The following is a 19636-nucleotide window of genomic DNA, read 5'->3' on the forward strand; positions in this document are numbered from 1 at the left end:
TCTTTCTTCAGGCTGGGCTGTCCTTGTTGGTGCCACCTGGTTTGGTGGTCCACAGCTTCCCCCGCCCTCATCTTTCCCTCCCCCCGACGAGCCTAGTTTAAAGCCTGCTGTCCTTAAGCTGACCAATAGCAGTAAAAGCCTTGCATTCTTTTGATAAGGTTAATTTTAACTGTGCCACAGGGCCTTACTACTCCAAGGCTTTGTTAAATTTACTAGGCCTTACTTTATACAAGGCTTTACTACATCTTAGACTTGAATTAGGCTCTTAGCAACAACATATAGCTTAATATCTGAAAAAATGATGGAAAAACACTTGGTCTAATCTTCATAGAGCCTTCAGCAAGCACCTTTATCACACCGACATAATTTTCACCTGTCACACTCCACCCCTTCAGGGACAGGGATTCGATCCGTTGATTCGGATCACTCTCCCGAATTCAATTTGGCCGAATCCGAATCTGCCGATTCAATGCTGATTTGGTGAATCAGCGATTCAGACACAGGCACAGCTTTAAAAGTTTTTTCTACATACCTTGAGGTAGCAGCGTGGCTTGTGATCACTGTGGTGCTGGGGTGGATGAAGCGTCCCACAGCAGTGCATGGGGCTCTCCAGCATGCTCGGCAGCAACCCCGGAATTGGACCAGAAGTACTTCTGGTCCACTTCCTGGTCTGCCAGGGAGCACACGGGGAGTCCCCCTGTGCCCCCTGGCCTGGCAATCAGCTGCAGGAGTACTCCAGGTGGTCCCCAGACCCAGGAGGCACCAGTCTCCAAGCCAAAGGGTGCAGGGGGCCCCCAGCACACTCCCCAGCGGACCCAGAAGTGCTTCTGGTCCACTTCTGGGTCTGCTGTCAAGCATGTTGGGGAGCCCCCTATGCTTCTATGGGACGTTCCATATGCCTCAGCACCACAGCGATCACGAGCCCCTGCTACCTAGAGGTATGTAGAAAAAACATTTAAAGCTGTCTCATGTCCGAATAGCCGAATCTGTCCAAATTGATTTGGAGGGTTCCAAATAGATTTGGAGGGATTAAAGGATCCTCTAATTTGATTCGCATTCAGAGATTCGGCCACCAAATCGGGCCAAATCTCCACTGAATCAAATCGGGGACTGAAACTTCGCACAGCCCTAATAGCCACTCTCAGGATGAAACGGAGGAAATGTTCCTATGTTTCACTGTCAGATTAAACAAGTTTTACATCATGTTGTAAGCACACAGATCACTTGGGAATTCAATGTACTAATGTAAATACAACTCTTACTGTTTGTGTACCATCTTTTCTGGATTTTTACGTATGCCAGTGCAGATCATTTTATTCTACCAGATAATTAGTGTGTCAGATAAATGGTGTTTGTGTTTCTGGCGGGGTGTTAAGTATAAAGCCAATCCTGTGATAGATTTTATATATGTTATGCTGAGGTGTGTTCTGTAGTGCAGGCAACTGTTGGAGTCCCTCTTCAGCTTAATAAACAAATAAACAGTTTCCTCTAGCAATCTTTGTGATTTGACATCTCTGATAATTCTGCTCAATCCAAGAAAGATTCAACATGTAAAGAAACCAAGAGAAAGAAAATAGTTTTTATTTTATTTAAATTTCTAGGAAAGCCCAGACTTGCTGCTGCTGCTGAGGATGCTGTCTCTGGGACAAGGAGCTTGGGATATGATCGATAGTCAAGTCTTCAGAGAGCCTAAAATGGTGAGCTTTTCTTGAAAATCTGGAATACTACTTGTCCGTGCTGGTTAAAACAACATCAGTGTCAGCTTCTCCAGGTGCCTCTATAAGCATTTGCCAAATTTGTAAGGGTTGTTTGCCTGCACAAACAAGGTGACACTCTATTTGAGTGCTCTGTAAACTTTGCCTGGCTTCTTTTGTTCTCTTTGAACATCTAGCCCATAATGCACTTAGAGCCAAGTTTTATTTCTGATCAAACTAGCCCCAGTTTCTCAAAAGGCATGGCAATTTTCACCCAAGTGACAAGATGGTAAAGCATAATTGTGTAAAAAATTGTACTTCTAGGGTTGGCCCCAAATCTAGCAGCTCACTGACTTGTCATTCAGGGTGAAACACTTGTGCCTTCCAAGTCTTTGTGGTAAGCATGTAATGAAGGTATTTCAGTCAGCCTCTAGAAAAGAGTATTTTGGATTGCTCAGAGGACTGTCCCTGTACTTTCCCTTTGGCTAGCACCTAAGGTGGTCTTCGCCAGGCTTGAGAGAGGTTATGGAAAGAGTGTGATCACAATCATGGGCAGTAAGCGTTGGCTTAAAAAGAACCCTCCAAAAATTATTTTTTTCTTCTGTGCTGCAAAGCAGCCAGATATCTTCCCAGGGAGGTTCCTTGAAGCCCTGGATATCTAAAATCCTGACTGACCACATGTTTATCCTATGATTCACATATTTTATTCGGTTTTGTGAATTACTGTTCGGCTGTGGTGAAGAGCTGCCCCCTCCTGCAGCTCAAGCTGGCCCGAGCACCGTGGGCCCTGGGGGGGGTCTGCCCTGAGCACAGAGCCCAGGCCTTATCCCTGGGTGGGCATGCACAGCCCGATTCTCACCCCAGCCCCACTGTCCTGGGTCCCCACGTGCCTGTGTGGGCTGGAGGGGAAGAACTGGTGGCGCCATCTGGCAGGGGGGACCCAGGGCAACAGCCAGGGGGCCTCAGGTGCAGCTCCTGCCCACCCACTCCAGCCCCAGTGGGCCCCACAGCCACGGGCAGAATGCATGATGGAGCCAGGAGTAGCAGAAGCAGAGACTCTACCTCAGCCCATGCAGAGAGCAGGGCCCAGGGCTGCGGCACGTGGGGCGGCACCAGCCACATCTGAGCATGGCACAGGCAGGCACTGCCACCGTGCACTGCTCCCCCAACCAGGCTCCTGCCTCAGTTTTACCCTGCACACAGTTCAGGCGACAAAGCATGCCCAGCCCTGCTCCCTCCCTCACCGCAGGGGCCTACAGGAGCGGGGCTACAGCAGGGCAGGGGGGCCTAGAGCCACTCCAGAATTCACCGTAGCCCCACCCCAAACCCTCTCCCAGCGCTGTCACCACCACCCATCCCAAGCACAGCCTGACCCAGGCCCTGCCAGGAAAAGGCCAGCACCCCAGCCTACAGCAACAACCCGCTCGCCCCCATGTGCAGATGTGGGGGCACCCCCCCCATGCCCTCCCTGGGTGCATGCGGCGGTGGGAGCTGACCCTCTCCCCTTGCTCCCCAGACGAGCCACTTGCAGATCCATCCTGCACCCCTGCATCCTGCATCCTGGCTGAGCAGCACCTGCCTCTGCCCCACTCCCTCACCGAGGGGCCTCGATCTGCCCTCCTCCCCACACCTCTTAAAAACATGAAAAAAATATAAAGGGGTACATGAGGTGAAACTTTGAGACAGAAGGGGTTAAAAAAGGTTGAAAACCCCTGCCATAGTCCATTTTAAAAGGTCCTCAATCTGTTGGAGCCACTCAAGGATTTCATTCAAGAGGATTTTCCACAAGTTGCTCCATTTTTAGATGAACTTTGTGGCCGCTTGAACTTCTGCTTCCCATTATTTTCATTTTGCAGCAAAACAAGTAGCTTTCAGCTGCTGGAAAAAGATCACTGCATATTTGGTTAGACACACTACTAACTCTGCAGTGATCAACATTTAGGGGAATTAAAAATGATTAGTGCATATTATCAAATTACTCTGTCCTTACAAAGACCCTTTGCGTTCAGTGTTTGCATTCATATAGAGCCAAATGCAGTGGAGAAGATATGAATTTCATGAAGTAGTACTATCAAAGCAAAAAGTCATAGTCCTTTCTAGCCCTATTTTCCTAAAATCTAAAGGGAGGTCACATAGTTCAGCCCTTTGCTCAAGGTAGGAACATGCCTAGCTAAACCATTCCAAACAAATGCTTCCCTGACCTATATTAAAATCTTACAGTGACTGACTGCACAAATTCTCTAGCTTACATGTTCCAGTACTTAACCAGCCTCATAGTGATAATACATCCTTGGTTAGCCGAACCCTTGAGAGAGCTCCCACCAAAAATTTATTCAAATAACTGAATTTGTTCTGCTGAGTAAAACCCTGTGGTATTTTTGGAGGAATTATGCATTCTAACACTGTATATATGTTATATATGAAAAGAGAGGTACCTGATGATTTGAGCAGGCACTGAATATGAATATGTTTTTGTGATCACAGGGAAATCATGCACCTTATTCTCTGGGAAAAAGTGTGGGTGTATCACTTGCTTACCCTTGTTAAACCATTTTGAGTTCCTTGGCTGAAATGAATTATGTAAATACTGTGTGTTCTTATATTGCACTGGCTTTTTTTCCCCCTTCTCTGTCTCTTAAAGGAACCTGAACTAATCACCAAATTCTTGCCAATGCTGATGTCCTTTGTGGTGGAAGATCACACATTCACTGTAGATCAGAAACTGCCATCAGAAGAGAAGGGACCAATACCCTACCCCAGCACTATTCCTGAAGCTTTCACCAAGTATGTCAACTACTTTACTTATTAATATATGTGTTAGATGCTTTATCAAGGCAAAATGCTAGGTAGCCATACTGGTACCATTATGTACAACCTGAAAAAATCAAGTGAAGGAATTTTGAAAGTGTTTAAACTTTAACTTGGGGCTGAAATTCCATTGACAAGGATTTGGGAAGATTAATTAGTAGAGTAAATTGATATTCTCCACAAGAGAAATGCTCACATATTATGCTTTTTGATGGAGACATGTGGCACATCAGTATCATCTGCCTTTCCACAATTTTAAGTGTGGAGCAGAGACAATATATAGTCCTGTCCTGGTGTAAATAACTCTATTCTGGAGAAAAGTTACCCCTCAAAATCAGGTGTACCTTCAGACTGGTGTAGTTTACTTCTACCTAATTTCCTATCCAGTTTCCCTTGAGCAAATAGCTATTTCTACTTCCTCTGCCACATTGTGGCACTCTAATTTACATCAACGTATAAACTGATTTAAGTTACCCTGGTGCAAATGTGTCTCATGTCCATTCCCATATTTTTAAGCTGTTTGTTACTTGCTTTCATTTCTTAAGCCCTTGTAATACCAGCAGAGACATAGATTATGCTGTGACTTCTGTAGACCATGAAAAATTTCCAAACTCTATACTCAGTGACATGTTAATATTATATTAGTATTTAATGGGGCTGCTATACATCAGACAGAAATGGCCTTCATGCCTGTGACACAGAATATAGGTTAGGTTACTGGATTTAGGATTACATTTTAGTTAAAGGGGATTTTAGATTACAAAGATACCAGTAAAACTACTTGCATAGAACTTAAGCAGTGTCCAGAAAAAGGTGTGAGAGGCAGTGTTTCTTTATCACTACTGGCAGGGCTGTCCAATTTGGAGGCCTCTGATTAGAGAGCTCAAATATGGCCTTTTTTCATAAGGGGCAAAATTGAAAGGCAGTTGAATAGGTAACGGAACAAAACTCATAAGGACCTCAGTCGGCAAGGTAATTTGTAATTGATGAGAATCCATTTCAACTTAAGTGACAAGTGTATTGAATAGCACAGTTATGTCTTACTGCCTTTGCCTTCTATTATCTAATAATGGACCTTCTCAATGACAGCCCACTGTAGGCAAGAACCTAAAAAAATGTGAAGATTGCACTCCATATTACAAAAATGAATTCATTTTGAGCTCTTGCCACTGAAGCTGGTCAGTTTGTTCCTCTAGGATATAAAGACCTGGGAACAGAAGTAGCACAAGAGATTTGGTATTATAATTTAAACCTTTTTTTACCCAGTGGAAAAATAAAGATTTAGATCATTTCTGATTCTCATAATGGGTAGAATAAGAAATATTTTTGCCTAACAAACTACATTGCTGCTTGACAGTAACACAACTGGAGAAAGGCAAGTGACTGAACAGCACCATGTTTTTTTTAATCTTGGGAACTCCAAATTACCTTTATCTTCCTCTTAAGAAAATGGAGCTTCTGCCATCATCTTATAAAATCCTCAGCATTTCCTGTATTTGAAAACATTGCAGCACCCCATGTGAAGCAGTAATTTTTATTCTCGATGTAGGCCTAGTTTGGAAAAGGATGGAGTATTTTGTTGATGCTTTTTACTATATTCATTCAGTCTTTGCAAAGAGAATAAAGGTTTCCTACCTTTTTTTAAAAAAAAGCAAGAGAGATGCTTGTGCAACTTTGAAAGCAGAATGCAGTGTACTTTTCATGGTACTATTTAATTGAGGTGTGTTTTGCCTGACACTCTCCCCCCTCGGGCTCATCCCCCTGCATGTGTTACTGTAACTAAGATGCATGTACCTTGGGACGGTAGAAAGTGTAGTTTGCTTGAAATCCCATATGTCTGGGAGTTCAGAAGCAACTTACTCTTTGCAAAGCATGAAAAGGTCTTCTGTATGCTTAGGCATACTCATATCTTGCACTTATTTCTATCACTGTTCTTGTCCACATATCCACACTCAGACTATTGTCTCTAGTTAGAATCATGGTCACCACTGTTTGATAGCAGCGCTGTGGGTGTCTGAGCTATGAGAAAGTATAAATCAAATCAAAATCATACTTTCCATTCTGCTGAACTTGGTCTGTGAAGTTCCTTCTTACATTAAATCATGGAGAGTTAAGAAGTTGTTATTGGAAAGTAAAAATGTTTACTGAATTATCATGTCTTTAGTCCTAGTCAGCAGACAGCTAACAATGGTATGCACCTTGGCCACCATGTCACAAAAGGCTTGAAGCTAGATATTAAGATATTCTATTGTTCCAACTCCATGTGTGTTCCAGTTCTTAGACCTTTTCTTTTTAAATCACCTCTAGTAAGTGGTTTCTTGTTTTTCTGGTTGTAAATCTTTGCTTGTGTTTGTACCGTTACAGATTTTTACAGGAAAACAGAATAGCTTGTGAAATTGGGCTCTATTATGTTCTTCACATCACTAAGCAGAGGAACAAGAATGCTTTTCTTAGGCTTCTGCCAGGTCTAAGTAAGATGTCTTTTCTTTTTATATTTTGTGTCCAGTTTTCACACATGGGAGTCCTAAATTGAGGAAAATAAGCATTTGGGGATGACTGGGGGATAGCATCAATCCTTTTTTCAGCTTTGCTAGTGATTTCACTGTGTGGCCATGGTGAGTCATTTACCTTAGGTGGCAGTGTTTCCTTATTGAACCAGAATGGAGGGAGCCTTGTTAACTGTCTCTAATTCCATGGATAAAAGATACTGTACTAGCAATGTGACTAATAGGCTTGATGGAATAGAGCTGAAAGATAAATGATATATTTGATCAAGTGGCTTCCTGCTGCACATAGTCTACAATGATTACATTGAGTCAGAACTTACTATTATCTTTGGATTTGGCTTCATTCACAAAAGAAACTTGCAATGACACAATGCAGAATTCAGCACAAACCTTCTCCCCCAGGCTTAACTGTTCTTACCCCTTCTACAATAACTACCCAGCTCACACCCTAGGTTTTCCTGAGATCCACTCTCACCTTCCTTTATATCTGGACACAGTAATAAACCACCTGGAGATGGTTCACCAGGAAAGTCCACTTGAAATTTTCTGGCACAAACTTCTACTACGTGGCAAGGTTTTTAGGCAAATGCATGCTAGCCTGTCGGTCTCTTTGTGTCATGCAGTTGAGACATTCAGTGACCTGGCCTTCAGTGATATTTTCTTGCACCTGCTCACCGGTAACCTCACATTGCTGGCTGATGAATTTGCACTGGAGGAGTTCTGTACCAGTCTCTTTGATGGCTTCTTTCTCACTGCCTGCTCAAGGTAACTGGTGTCTGTCTTCAAAGCACAGTATTTACAAGGCAAGTGGGTAGATCATGCCTCTCTGAGCTATTGCTTAACCTGCCTGCAGACTCTTTTCTTGGCTAAATAGATTATCTGTTTTATTTTTTAAAGAAATAAGATTTCAGCAGCCAATTCTGTAGCACCAAAATCTAAGAAATTACAGGATGTTGATTATAAAATGTTCTGAAATGTTAAATCACTGTTTGCGGACACAAGATGCAGAAGGCATGATACAGTTGTGCATCCCATTTCTGTTTTGAACATTAGAGAGAGCTTCAGGATTGTGCTTTGTCAGTTGCACAGAAAATGTGTTTGTCTGCAAAAAGATCATATTAATTTCTTGGAAGCCTAAGGCAGGATTCATATAATGTAGCACACAAGCCATTTTTCTACATGTATTTTTAGCATTTGAATGTAGTTACTCTGACAACCATTGTAACTTGTGCTCTAAAGTGTAAACATAATATTGCCTGTTTACATTCGTTTCACCACCTGAAAATTGCTCTTCACAGAAAGGAGAATGTACATAGACACGTGCTAAGATTGCTACTTCACCTGCATCACAAAATGGCACCTACCAAATTGGAGTCACTCCAGAAGTCTTTGGAACCTACTAAGCAGGTATGAAGGGTAACTAGAAGAAAGCCATGTGCAAATTAAGGCAGCTGCATTCTCTGAAGTTGCTTAATGGAGCATGTGTTCTGTTTTAAATAGCAGCTTTCAAAGCGTACATAGTTCTGACTTAATTAGATCATAACCTCCTCTTCCCACTTTCCTCTGTGTTGAAACACTCCCTGTAATTGCAGTATTTAGTGCACTGCCTAATAACAACTAGAATAAAGTGTGACTTTTTAAATTCTTATTCTACAGACTAGCGAGGCTGTGAAGGATCTTTACAACCAGCTCAATGAAAAACTGGAGCTTCGCAAGCCCAGCCCAGCCCAGGTGGCTGAGACACCTTCCATGGAACTGCCCTTACCCACTGTGCCCACCCCAGCCTCTCTCTGAGCCGAACCTACAGTGCACTGGTGTGATTTTTTTGACATAGAAGAACTAGACTTGGCAGCCTGTGTGGTGAAGCAGTTTCAGTGCACTGTTAAGTGTCTCTGTCAACAGGGATGAAAACTAATCAAGACTCACTTAAACCTTTCTGAGGTGCGACCAGCAGTCACTGCAGTTTGCTTTTGATTGTTGGCTGTGCTGGGTTGCAAACTTAGTCTGTGGCATATTGCAAGGATTTCTTGTAGATCCACTTACCTCTTAACTGTGTGTATTTTTTCAAAAGAAATAGGTTTATTTTTAAGCTTGATATGTTATTGCAGTTTTAGATGTAACAATTTTATGAGGTGGTAAATATAAAAACTCAACTCATTTAATCAGACAGAGTGAACTCTTGAGATTGAGGCATAATTTCTCCCATTGCTCCTAACTTGCTTCTCCAGGTCTATAGGTATTCTGGTATAACTATATAGTAACAGAGCCCCCAATAAAGACGTAGCAGATGCCAGCATAAGGGGCTTTTCTGCTAACAAATCTGTGTCCGCACCAGGGATCTTGTTGGCCTGGGTGCATCAGCTGCAGGAGGTATAGCTCTTGTCGTGTTCTTAAGTCAGCATAGCTGTAGAACTAGCAGACGGCTGCTTTTGAGTTGGAGATGTTTGCTTTGAAATAACTTTGCTCCCCCCTTCTTAATTACGAAGGTGGGAAACATCCATCTTGGATGGGGATGTTAATTACAAAGGTGAGAGCTACCTCAGAAGGAATCATAACTTCTTATTCTCAAATGTGAGTTTCATAACAAAGTCCAAAGAACCAAGCCACTGCCTCAAATAAAAAAGCTTTTAAAGAAAACTTTGAGGTAATTTTAAATGATTCTTGAGGCAGCTAGAGAAAACAACAAACCCCCTCCAAAATGGAGTGGTGGGGAAGATTGTGACAATCCTGAAATCCCATACTGGAGAATTAATCAGCATCTAATGACCCATTTGCCTTTGCTGCCATGTGCTAGATTTATTCCTCTTCCCCTCCTGTGCTTACTAGTGGTGAAGCTGAGGGCAGTGAAAGCCAGTGTTCAAGGAGGTAAAATGTAAATATGCTGGTTACAAAGGACTTGCCTACCTGACATAAGAAGTGTTGGGCTCTAAAAGGAAATTTTGTGCAACCCAGTAATCTGCCTGAGGAGGATAAACTGGAAAAGGTATGTGTGCGTGTATAGGGAGGCTCTGTCAAACATGCAAAAGAGGTACTGCTGGTAGCTGGACAGAAAATCAGTGTTGCCCTCATGTATTCAGTAATGCCAGCTGTCAGGAAAACGTCGCGAGACTCAAGATTTCGAAGTCTAAATAACTCCAACTCTCAATCTCCTAATCGAACTCTCAGATCTCCAGATTTTCCCAGCTGGTAAGTCTGTGGGGAGGAAAGGGCAGGGGCAGGAGTGCACGGGTGGAGGCCCCTGTGGTGAGGGAGGGAGTGGAGCAGGGGCTGGGGTGAATGGGGCCCTGTGGCTGGGGCAGGTCATCCAGAGGCTTACAGGGGCGGTGGGTGTGACTCCAACTTCCTACAGCTGCACACACCTTTGGGGGAGGCATGTGGGACACATGCTGTCATGGGTTGGAGGCAGGCTGCCTGCTGTGGGCTTGGGGCTCTGTGCCCTGCTGCTTTTGCCCCAGGAGCTGTCACATGACACCAGCATGCTTCCTGCCACTGGGCAGACAGAGGACACATGTCACAGCCAACATCCCCTGCCCACCTGCCAGCAGAAAGCACACTAGCATGCAGCTGAGCTTCTGGGGCAAAGGCAGCAGGGCACAGAGCCCAGCCCACAGCAGGCAGCCTGCCACTGCCCCACAGGGCATGTGCCCCCTCCCCCCATGCCTCCCCCATGGCTGCGCACTGCTGTGGGGAGCCACATGCCCCCCCGCGCCTCTGGATGACCCGCCCCATCCCCAGGGCCCTGTTTGCCCGTGCCCCAGCCCTACTCCCTCCCTCACCATGGGGGGCCTCAATCTGCCTGTCCCCTCCATGTATATACTAGCTGAGTGCTGTCTGTGTGTCTGCCTCTCACTCCAAGCTGCAGCCTCCTGAGCCCTGCTACTGCCTTTCACTCCTGACCCACAGTACCCCACATGCTGCCAGGGTGTGTGGGGGGACCACATGTCCCCAGGCTTCACACACCCATAGCCCCCCACACCATCACAACCCCCCCCACATGTATGCACACACTTCAAAAGTAGCATCTCATGATTCACATGCCAATCTTCTTGTTTTTTTTTTTTTTTTTTTGTAAAATGTTTCTCATGGTTTTTGCTTGAAGCACAGGGACAAAGAGTTTGTCTCATGGTTTTTGACAGGATCGCATCAAGCTTTAAAAATGGGTTCTCCTTTAAGAGAAAAACATGGGAACCGTGGCTTTTCCCTTGCAGACCAGCCTGCAAGGGGTTGCTTGGGACCCCCCCATGCTCTCCACACACTGACCTTCTACCCCACACACTGGGGGCCTGGGGGGGCAGCGGGTTGGGAGTGAGGGGCACTAGGTCAGGATTGGCCATCAATGTTTACAAATGGGTCCTGGTACAAAAGAGTTTGAGAACCACTGGTCTATAGGAAACAAACTCTCAGACTGAAGACTTTTCTTCAGACATGGGGTGGTGCTGCTGAGCTATGTCAAAACCTGCCTCTAGGACTGTCCTCTTTTCTAACTTCATTCCTTAAGGGACGTGTCAGGGAAGCAAAGATTTTCTTAATAAGTTATTTTGCTTTGAAAACACTTGAGAATTACAGATGGTGTGTGTGATCTCCCCCTTTCTTTGGGTTTAAGTTGTGTCCTGTGTTGCAGGCTGAGCAGTGTCCTTTGTGCCTGTCCACTCTGGTGAGTGCTTCCAGGTGGCAGTGATCATCACCAGCTCCCCAGAGCAGACTTGTTTGCAAGTTGGTGCTCAGTCCACTGCCACTGTGGGGCTTCCCCCACTCCCTCCTTCCCGGTCAGTTGTACTGACCCATTTCCTGGCCTCCTGTGGAGAAAAATCATTGTTCCAAGGGACCATAGTAGCAGATGAGTATTTCGTATTCATTGTCCCTGATGAGCTTGATGGCTTTCAACAAGGTGATAAAACTCTTTTTCTGGGCCAGTAGTTGTCCTCAGGCAGTGCTCAATACACAGTGACCTTCACAATTAGATACAAAGTATTTCACTCTGTCAACTCCACCAAAAATATCAACATAATATGCAGTGGTATATTTTGCCATAAAGAGGTATATTTTTCAGAACAAAAAAACCAAACCCTTTGTTTTGCACCTGCAGGTACTTGCACCTGCAATTTATCATACTGGTATTCGAGTTCCTGGGGTCATCTTCCAACTTTAAGTCCTGATGAAATGATTGAAAGGAACAGCGGCACTTCTGGCGATTTTATCTGATGATTTTATTATTTGCATTGCATTATAAAAGGGAGAAGCCCCCTTCTCTGATCATGATCTCCAGGCTCTGTGCAAACATAATGACTGATAGCTCCCACCACAAAGAGCTTACAGTTTAAATGATATTGCAGTGACATGAAGGCCCAGTAGCTTTTGCCGGTAGAAACAGGTTTTGAAAATCTGCCTCGCTTCTTTATCAACGTGTTTAATTGATCTTTACCTAAATGGTCCCTGGATAATTGTAAGAGACAATAATTCCCATTAATATTTGTTAGTTAAATTTCTCTTCATAACTGCATCCTGGGCACGTCTACACAAACACATTATTCGAGATTAGTGCAGATTACTGCGCAGTAAGCATCGCTGTCTACACATGCAGATGCCTACTAGCTGCATCTGTACGAGCTGTTACTGTGAAGTAATTTAGTACAGAGTCCCCTGCCCAGCCTGGAGCTGGCTGGGACCTGCCTTTGACCAGGACAGTTCCTCAGCTGTGCAAGGAAGTCTGCACATGCAGCCTGGAACTGGCTGGGGATTGCCCAAAACGGGACAGTCCCCAACCACCTCCAGCCTGTATGTGCAGACTTCCTCGCACAGCCGCGGTGCTGGCCAGAATCTGTCCTAATCAGAGGCAGGTCCCAGCCACATGCCCCCATCAGGTGATCAAGGTGCGCCTTGGAAAGAGCTGCAGGGGAGGAGTAGGCAGAGAATCCCTGCCCAGCTAAAGGCTCATTGGTAGCTGCCCCACCTGTGGATCAGGGCAGGGGGCTAGGAACTACCCCTCCCATGCAACCTTTTCCAAGCCCCCTGCCCCTGATTGGGGAGCCAGGGCCCAGAGCTCCCTGCAGGTAGGGCAGGGGGACATTGTTGGCGCCCAGGCTGCAGTGGTGGAGCATGCCCAGCAGCAGGCAGTTCCCAGGGGCAGGGAGCAATCTCCCAGCCCACACCAGGAAAGTGCTTCCTGCCAGCCCCTGGGCTAGTACTTGGGGGAAGCATAGAGCACCCCCTGGCCGCTGCAGGGGGCCAGTGCAGGGCCAGAGGGGGAGGAAGCAGACTGCTGCCAGAAGCAGTAAAGTACTGTTCCTGAATCCTTGCATGTTTAGATGCCTGCCTGGGTGGGTTTACTGTAAAGAAATTTACTTTAGAGTAAACTCATCCTGCAGCATTTGCACATGTAGATGTGCCCCCTGTAAAGAGGCTTTGTTCTCAGATCACAGCAAAGGTTGCCTACTATCAGAAACGGGTCTTTCCTAAATCTCAGCACTTGCTTTTGAAAAACACTGCTAAGCATTGTGTGAGTGCCAAAATTGTATTCTTCTATGTAAGATAATGCATCTAGAAAATCTCTTTTTGTTTACCAAGTCTTCATAAGGTATTGTTTTCTTAATTGTAAGTACTCAAGTACCAATGTAATAATAGATGTTAATGCTAAGACTCACAAAGTACTTTCATAAATACATATAATCACAGCTTTGGTAAAGGTAAATCAGGCCTCCAGTATACTAGTATTCTTTGTGTGTCAACAAATATGGGTGAAGGAGAACTACTTGGTATTTCTTGGTATTTATTTAGATTTGTAGAAAGCCTTTGTCAAAATTCCTCACAAAAGCTAATAACAAAGGTAAACAGTCACCTGCTGAAAGGACTGGAAACTGGCTATGGGACAACACCATATAGGAATAAAATATCCATTTTCAGTAGAGGAGATGGGTTTAACAGTAGGGTGCCTCAAGGGCCAGTTCTGGAACTGGTACTAATACTTTTATGAATGATTTGAAAAGGTTGAGGTGCAGTGAAATGGCAAAGAGACCACAGTTACTAAGGTTATTCAAGTCTGGAGAAGGTGAATGATACACTTTCAGGGGATGTGAACCACTATAATTGGATAAAACCATGGGATGAAATTCAGGCTGACATGCCAGCTAATATACCTTTGGAGGAGTTTATCCATCCATTTTGCTGGTTTCTAAATTAACTAACTGCTGAAAGGAGGGCTGGGCTTCCCTGTCTCAGTTTAGCAAAAATAAGTTCAATGTACAATGGCTAAATTAGAGCGCACATAGACTATACCTGCTTGCTTGCTTGTTCTTAGCAGCTGATGCTCTGCAGGGTGATTTACTCTCTGCAGCCAAACTTTACTTAAAAAGTAGCTACTCACTCATTAAAGAAGCATGGGTAAATTATATTAGAATTGTCTGTTCATACAAAAGTGTACAGTTGAACATAATTGACTGCATTGCCTCTCAGAATAGGAGAATAGTTTATAAGCTGCCTGCTTTTATTTCCCCCGATCCTCTCTGCTCTTGATGTTGAACCACTTCCACTGCTAACCCATACTGGCAAAGTGCACAGCTTCCTCAGAAAGAGCAGAGGCAGCTCCAGGGCTAGTGGGTGTAAGGGTTTGCTATATTAATCTTTGTAGTCTGAATTCATGCTGTAAATGGAGAGGAATGACTGTCGTGAGCCGAGTTACAATAGAAAGAGTGTATTTGTGGCATATCAGATGTGGTCTTTAATGTGTATATCCATTAGCAAAAGTGGGCCAGGGTTCAGTAGTTTGCCCTGGACATTTACAGATTTTATGGCCAGAAAGGAATCATTAGATCACTTAGTCTGACTTTATGCATGGTGCACAGAACTTCATTCTGCTCACCAATGTCTCAGTAAGAAGTTTTCATTTAGCCTAAACAGTCACTGATTTAAATGAACCTATTACCTTTTGTGTTTAAAACATACCTCTGCAAATCTGCAGAAGGTGCATGAACACAACTTCAGTAGTCATTTATTTCCAAATTCAGGCACATTTCCTGTCCTGTCAAATCAGCTAGGCTCTCAGCTAGCAGCCATTAAAATACTGAAACTATTATATCCTTGAATTGTAGAGGTCCCAGTCTCAATATAAATGTCAATTGAAAAGCATACAGATGGTAGGGAAAGAGAAAATAGCTCAGTGAAAAATCTGTGAAGGTGTATTAAAAAAAAGACAAACCTGTACTTTAAGTTAGAAGCTGAGAAAGCTAAATATAGAAAAAGTATCATGTCCAAATATTTGCTACCTCATCTACAGTGTTTTTCCTCCAAAATGTCAATGCGCTTCCCAAAGGAGATTAGCATAGCTCTCCTATTTCATAGATAGGGAAATTGAAGCACCGAGGAAGAGACTGCCCTGCAGTCACTCTGCAGGACAGTGACAGAGCTCTGAATAGCCCCTTGTCCTCATGCTTTGCAGTCCAGGTCTATCCATGAACCCACACTTTCTTCTACTTCACTGTTAATTGGTGCCAGGTGTCTGCCGCCTCCTCACAAATTTTGACAAAAGGCTCATAGCCAGGGAGGCAGCAAGTCTGCAGTTTCATTTAAATTGAATTCACATTGAGTTTCTGAATGAATCTTTGGACTCATCTCGTATTTCTTCTAGTGTTTGAGCTGCTTCCTTAGGAGGAGAAACCGGAGGGCAACAGATCAGAGCATGAAACAGAAGGATCTTAACAAATCCAAGGGAACAGACAGGGAGCCAAAGCTGCTTCCACTGAAAACAGGGCCGCCTGAGAGATACCAAGTTATCTCAATCCACTGCTGTGCTGTTTGGGACACAAACTGCAGTCATGAGCCTTGTCTGCTCCAGCATGTATCAACAGTCTGCATGGGAGGGACTCTTCTGTCAATATTGCAAGGAGGAAAACATGGCTGTGGTGATATCAGACGTTAAAAGCCATCAACGTTTTGTATTACTTCTGCTCGCAGGCCGCAGATCAGTTGCCTGGCGTAACAGACTGCTACTCTGGGAGAAGCAGCCCAGAAAGGGGGCACAGCAGGCCAGGCAGCAGCAATTGAGTTACCATAGTAACTGGTCAATTAGCTCAATTAGCAGGCACCTGCAGGCCAAAATAATCTGAACAGAAGGGGCAGGGCCCTGGGAGGCATATAAACCCACGGCCTGCGCTAGCCCTGCAAGCTGCAGGGGTAGGAGCTTCTGCTGGTAGGGAATGCTAGGTGAAGTGCTATCCTGCCTTGGAGGACCAGTGAGGCTCTGGGAGCTTGGCCTGGTACCAGAGATGAGGGAAAGTTTTACCTTTTAGAGGAGCAAGCAGAGGACTGCTTCCCCTTTTGTTGATGTTGGTGGGCCCAGAACAGAGAGTTTATGTTCTAGCCAGGGGGTTTATTGGTTGGTTACAGTTCATGCTGGTGGTTTGGGCTGGGACTATGAAGGGCAGTATTTGGAGGTCCAGTTAGTGCCCTAGGGGCATGTAATGGCTTTGAGCCCTGATGGGGGCAGGCTTAAGGCAGAGTGAGACAAGGGCCTGGCACCCAAGAGGGCAAGGCTAGAGCTAGTACCTTGAAGCCAGACCCAACAGAAGGCCCAGCCAGAGAAATGGAGTGGAGGCTGAGGAAGTTAAAGCCCTGACAAGATTGGGATGGTACAGCAACACCTGCAAGGTACGGGGCATGGGTAGGGCCAAACTGACCAAGGAATTAGCCCCTAGCGCTCATTGCTGCCCTAGGGCATGAATGGGCAGAGAATGCTCATGCAGCTCAGGAGCTGGATCAAGGTCAGTGGTGCAGGATGGACCTACTGGGTAGTGGATAGGGTAAAGCTCGCTCTAGGACTCTCAAGGCAGCCTCCCTTTCTATACAGTAGGTACAGCAAGGTGTGGTGGGCAAGGAGGTGAGAGTACCCCAGAGGCAGAGCAGGACATGGGTTGTGGAGCCACCAGAGACATCACAGCTGCCCCTAGGACTCCAACATGTTACACATGGGTACTGTATGGATGCATAACTAAATGACAGCCCCTGCCTACCCCAACCAGCTTGCAGTCTCAAAACTGAGACAAGAGAAGAATACAGTTGACTAGCAGTGGGACCACTAATAATAGCAAGGACAGTCCTGGAAAGCAGTGGTCACAGCATAGCTTGATTACAGTCAAATGTGTGGTACACATTGTAGCAGGAGGGATTACTGAAAAACAATGTGGTGGCCTTGCTTGTGCTTTGTGGAGTGACTGTCATGCCTGAGGGTGGCATGGGGAAGTGTGTTCATGCCAGAGTGAGGATTTCATAACCACACTTCCCCATGCTACCCTCAGACATGACAGTAGCTCCACAAAGCACATGGAATGAAATTCTGTCCTCTCTAAAGTAGTGGGGGAGACACCAGGTTCAAGCATCCTGGTTAAGGATCAGTGATGCAGTGGACCTAGTAGCCCTAAGGTGGACCCCTTTGTACCTTTTTCCCCTCTTTAAAAACACTAGTAACCACATCATCATGCACTCCTTTCCTGGGGTCCTGTAATATTGCAAATGGGAAATAGAGACTGATAGTATCTGAAGGAGACTGGCGTGTGAGAGAGGGCAGGGGGAACCTATCTGGGGACCTGACACTGAAGACCACAGCCACACTCCTGCTGTGAGTTCCTCAGCTGAGAAACCACTTCTGGTCTGGCCTGCATACACATCCCCTACAGCACCTCCGGACCACCAGCAACCCAGAGAGTGAACTGTAGTAGCAAAGCCACAATGGTGCATTTTAATAACTATGCCTTGCTGGTTAGTGGACAGTAGAGGGCAACCAGCTCCTGGTCTGCAGTCTGTTCTTACCTGGGAAAGAAGGACCAGATCCAGGAAAGAGTGAGGTGCCTGATGCTTGCTAGGCAGCACCAGCTTTGCTACTGGACGTGAGCCACATGCCGATGTGTAGGCACATGCAGTTTGTGGCAGCACAAACCTTTTGCAGCGCCATAAACTGCACACCCAGAGCATTAAAACATGTCCCATGCTGAAAATTTGCAGTGCGAGGACAAATTTTGCTACCAGTAAATCCCGGTAGCAGAAAAAAAACTGCAAAAAAAGCAGCATAGTACACACGAGCATGCGCCAGCAGATATGGAGGCTTGGTCCTCCCAGAAGATACTCTGGCCAGCACATCTCCACTCCTTTAGTTGTCCCCTGGCTTCTCCAGCACACTGGGAGCCAGGAGGAGTGGGAAAAAGGCAGTTTCCTCAAAGTGGGGCAATTTGCCCCACACAGATGTGGACTCACAGGGGCATGCACTTTAGCAGAAAGTAGCAGCACAAATTTGTGAGGTGAGGGAAGTACTTTCAACTCCTGTTCAAGCAGGAATTGTAGATTCAAGGGGGCAGAAAGGGACAGTGCAGGTGGGAGCATGACACGGCAGGCTAGTGATAAGGGTACTCCCCTGGGAGGGAAGATCTGGGTTCTAGCCTCTACTCCCAGCTCTTTTGAGACATTGAAAAGTCATTGGATAAAATACATAAATACTAGGAATGCAGTTCCCCCTCTTCCTAGCTGAGTGTCCTAACCATTAGCCTAGAGTCTTGCCCCTTTCTCCTTGTACTTCTCAGACCTCTCATCTCTAGGCTAAGCATGTCCAATGGAGATGGACTCTAAAAAATCTGTCAAATTGTATAGTCTGTCCTCCAAACATGCAATTTTAGAGGCATATTTGATGAAATTTGGACAGGTTCTCATGGGAACGGTGAAAGGAAAATCGCTAACACCAGGGCACCCCCCTCCCCCCGACAAAATTCAAGTCCCTGCTCCAAACCATGCAAGTACTACAACTGCTTAATGAAACAGGTGTAAGAATTACTGGTATTTTCAACAGGGATAAGCAATAGGTTTTACCCTAACCTCATTCTTGGGGGATGGCTAAATATTTTTAGCTCAAACTTTCTAATGCCTATGTGCCTTGAGAGGGATGTCTGGCATGGAAAATCTCAGCTGAAAGGCTTCAGGTTGGTAAACCTACAAAAATGTCCTTGCTGGGGACAGCCTTATCCATTCTCCTTCTATAGCAGGGCTAGATCCACAGTACAGCTTGGCATGAATCAGTACAGCTTCATAATGGAGTTTCTAATATTTATATTAGCTTTGGATTAGGCTCAAATTGTATAAAGTGCTAGAACCATGTAAAACATATTCTTGTAGGCAGCAAAATAGGCATCTGATTTTAATTAATAGAGGCCTACTCTTCACAGCTCATATTCTTCAGTACCTTTCCAAAATACAGCCAGATCACAAATTGACTTCTTGGTTCAATTCTGTGTAGCCACGCTATACATCTTTGTCATAAAGAGAGGGTGAATAGGCTGTTCTGATACTTTGGGTACAAAATTGTCCTGGAACCTGAATATCACAATACATCACCAGGAGGCCCTTTGACTGCAGGAGCAGATGAAGGAGGAAGAAACTAGCTGCACAGTGTGATATGCCATGAATGAGAGGACAAGCCACATGCAGAAGGAGTGGGATCCTGGACTTCTTAGAGGATTCTGAACTAAGTCTAAAGATCACTTCAAAGCAGTGAAAAATCAGAAGCAGGTAAATACGTACAGGTGTGTTCATTGCTTTGTTCAATCTGCGTTGTTCTTTTGCTAGTTAAAGTTGAGAGTGATATGAAAGTTTATG

General features: G+C 45.1%; 1 protein-coding gene across 1 annotated transcript in view; it reads left to right on the forward strand.

Moving 5' to 3' along the window:
- Positions 1 to 9178, forward strand: part of NELFB (negative elongation factor complex member B) — a 22832-nt gene extending 13654 nt beyond the window's left edge. Inside the window, exons 8-13 of the mRNA XM_019540592.1 lie at positions 1602 to 1697; positions 4336 to 4478; positions 6867 to 6973; positions 7633 to 7774; positions 8308 to 8416; positions 8666 to 9178. Of these exons, the coding sequence (XP_019396137.1) occupies positions 1602 to 1697; positions 4336 to 4478; positions 6867 to 6973; positions 7633 to 7774; positions 8308 to 8416; positions 8666 to 8803 (735 nt within the window). The 3' untranslated portion in view covers positions 8804 to 9178. The remainder of the gene's footprint in view (positions 1 to 1601; positions 1698 to 4335; positions 4479 to 6866; positions 6974 to 7632; positions 7775 to 8307; positions 8417 to 8665) is intronic.
- The last annotated feature ends 10458 nt before the right edge of the window (positions 9179 to 19636 follow it).

Source organism: Crocodylus porosus, unplaced genomic scaffold (genome assembly GCF_001723895.1).
Source record: "Crocodylus porosus isolate Cpor-Errol unplaced genomic scaffold, CroPor_comp1, whole genome shotgun sequence".
NCBI classification, from domain to species: Eukaryota; Metazoa; Chordata; order Crocodylia; family Crocodylidae; genus Crocodylus; species Crocodylus porosus.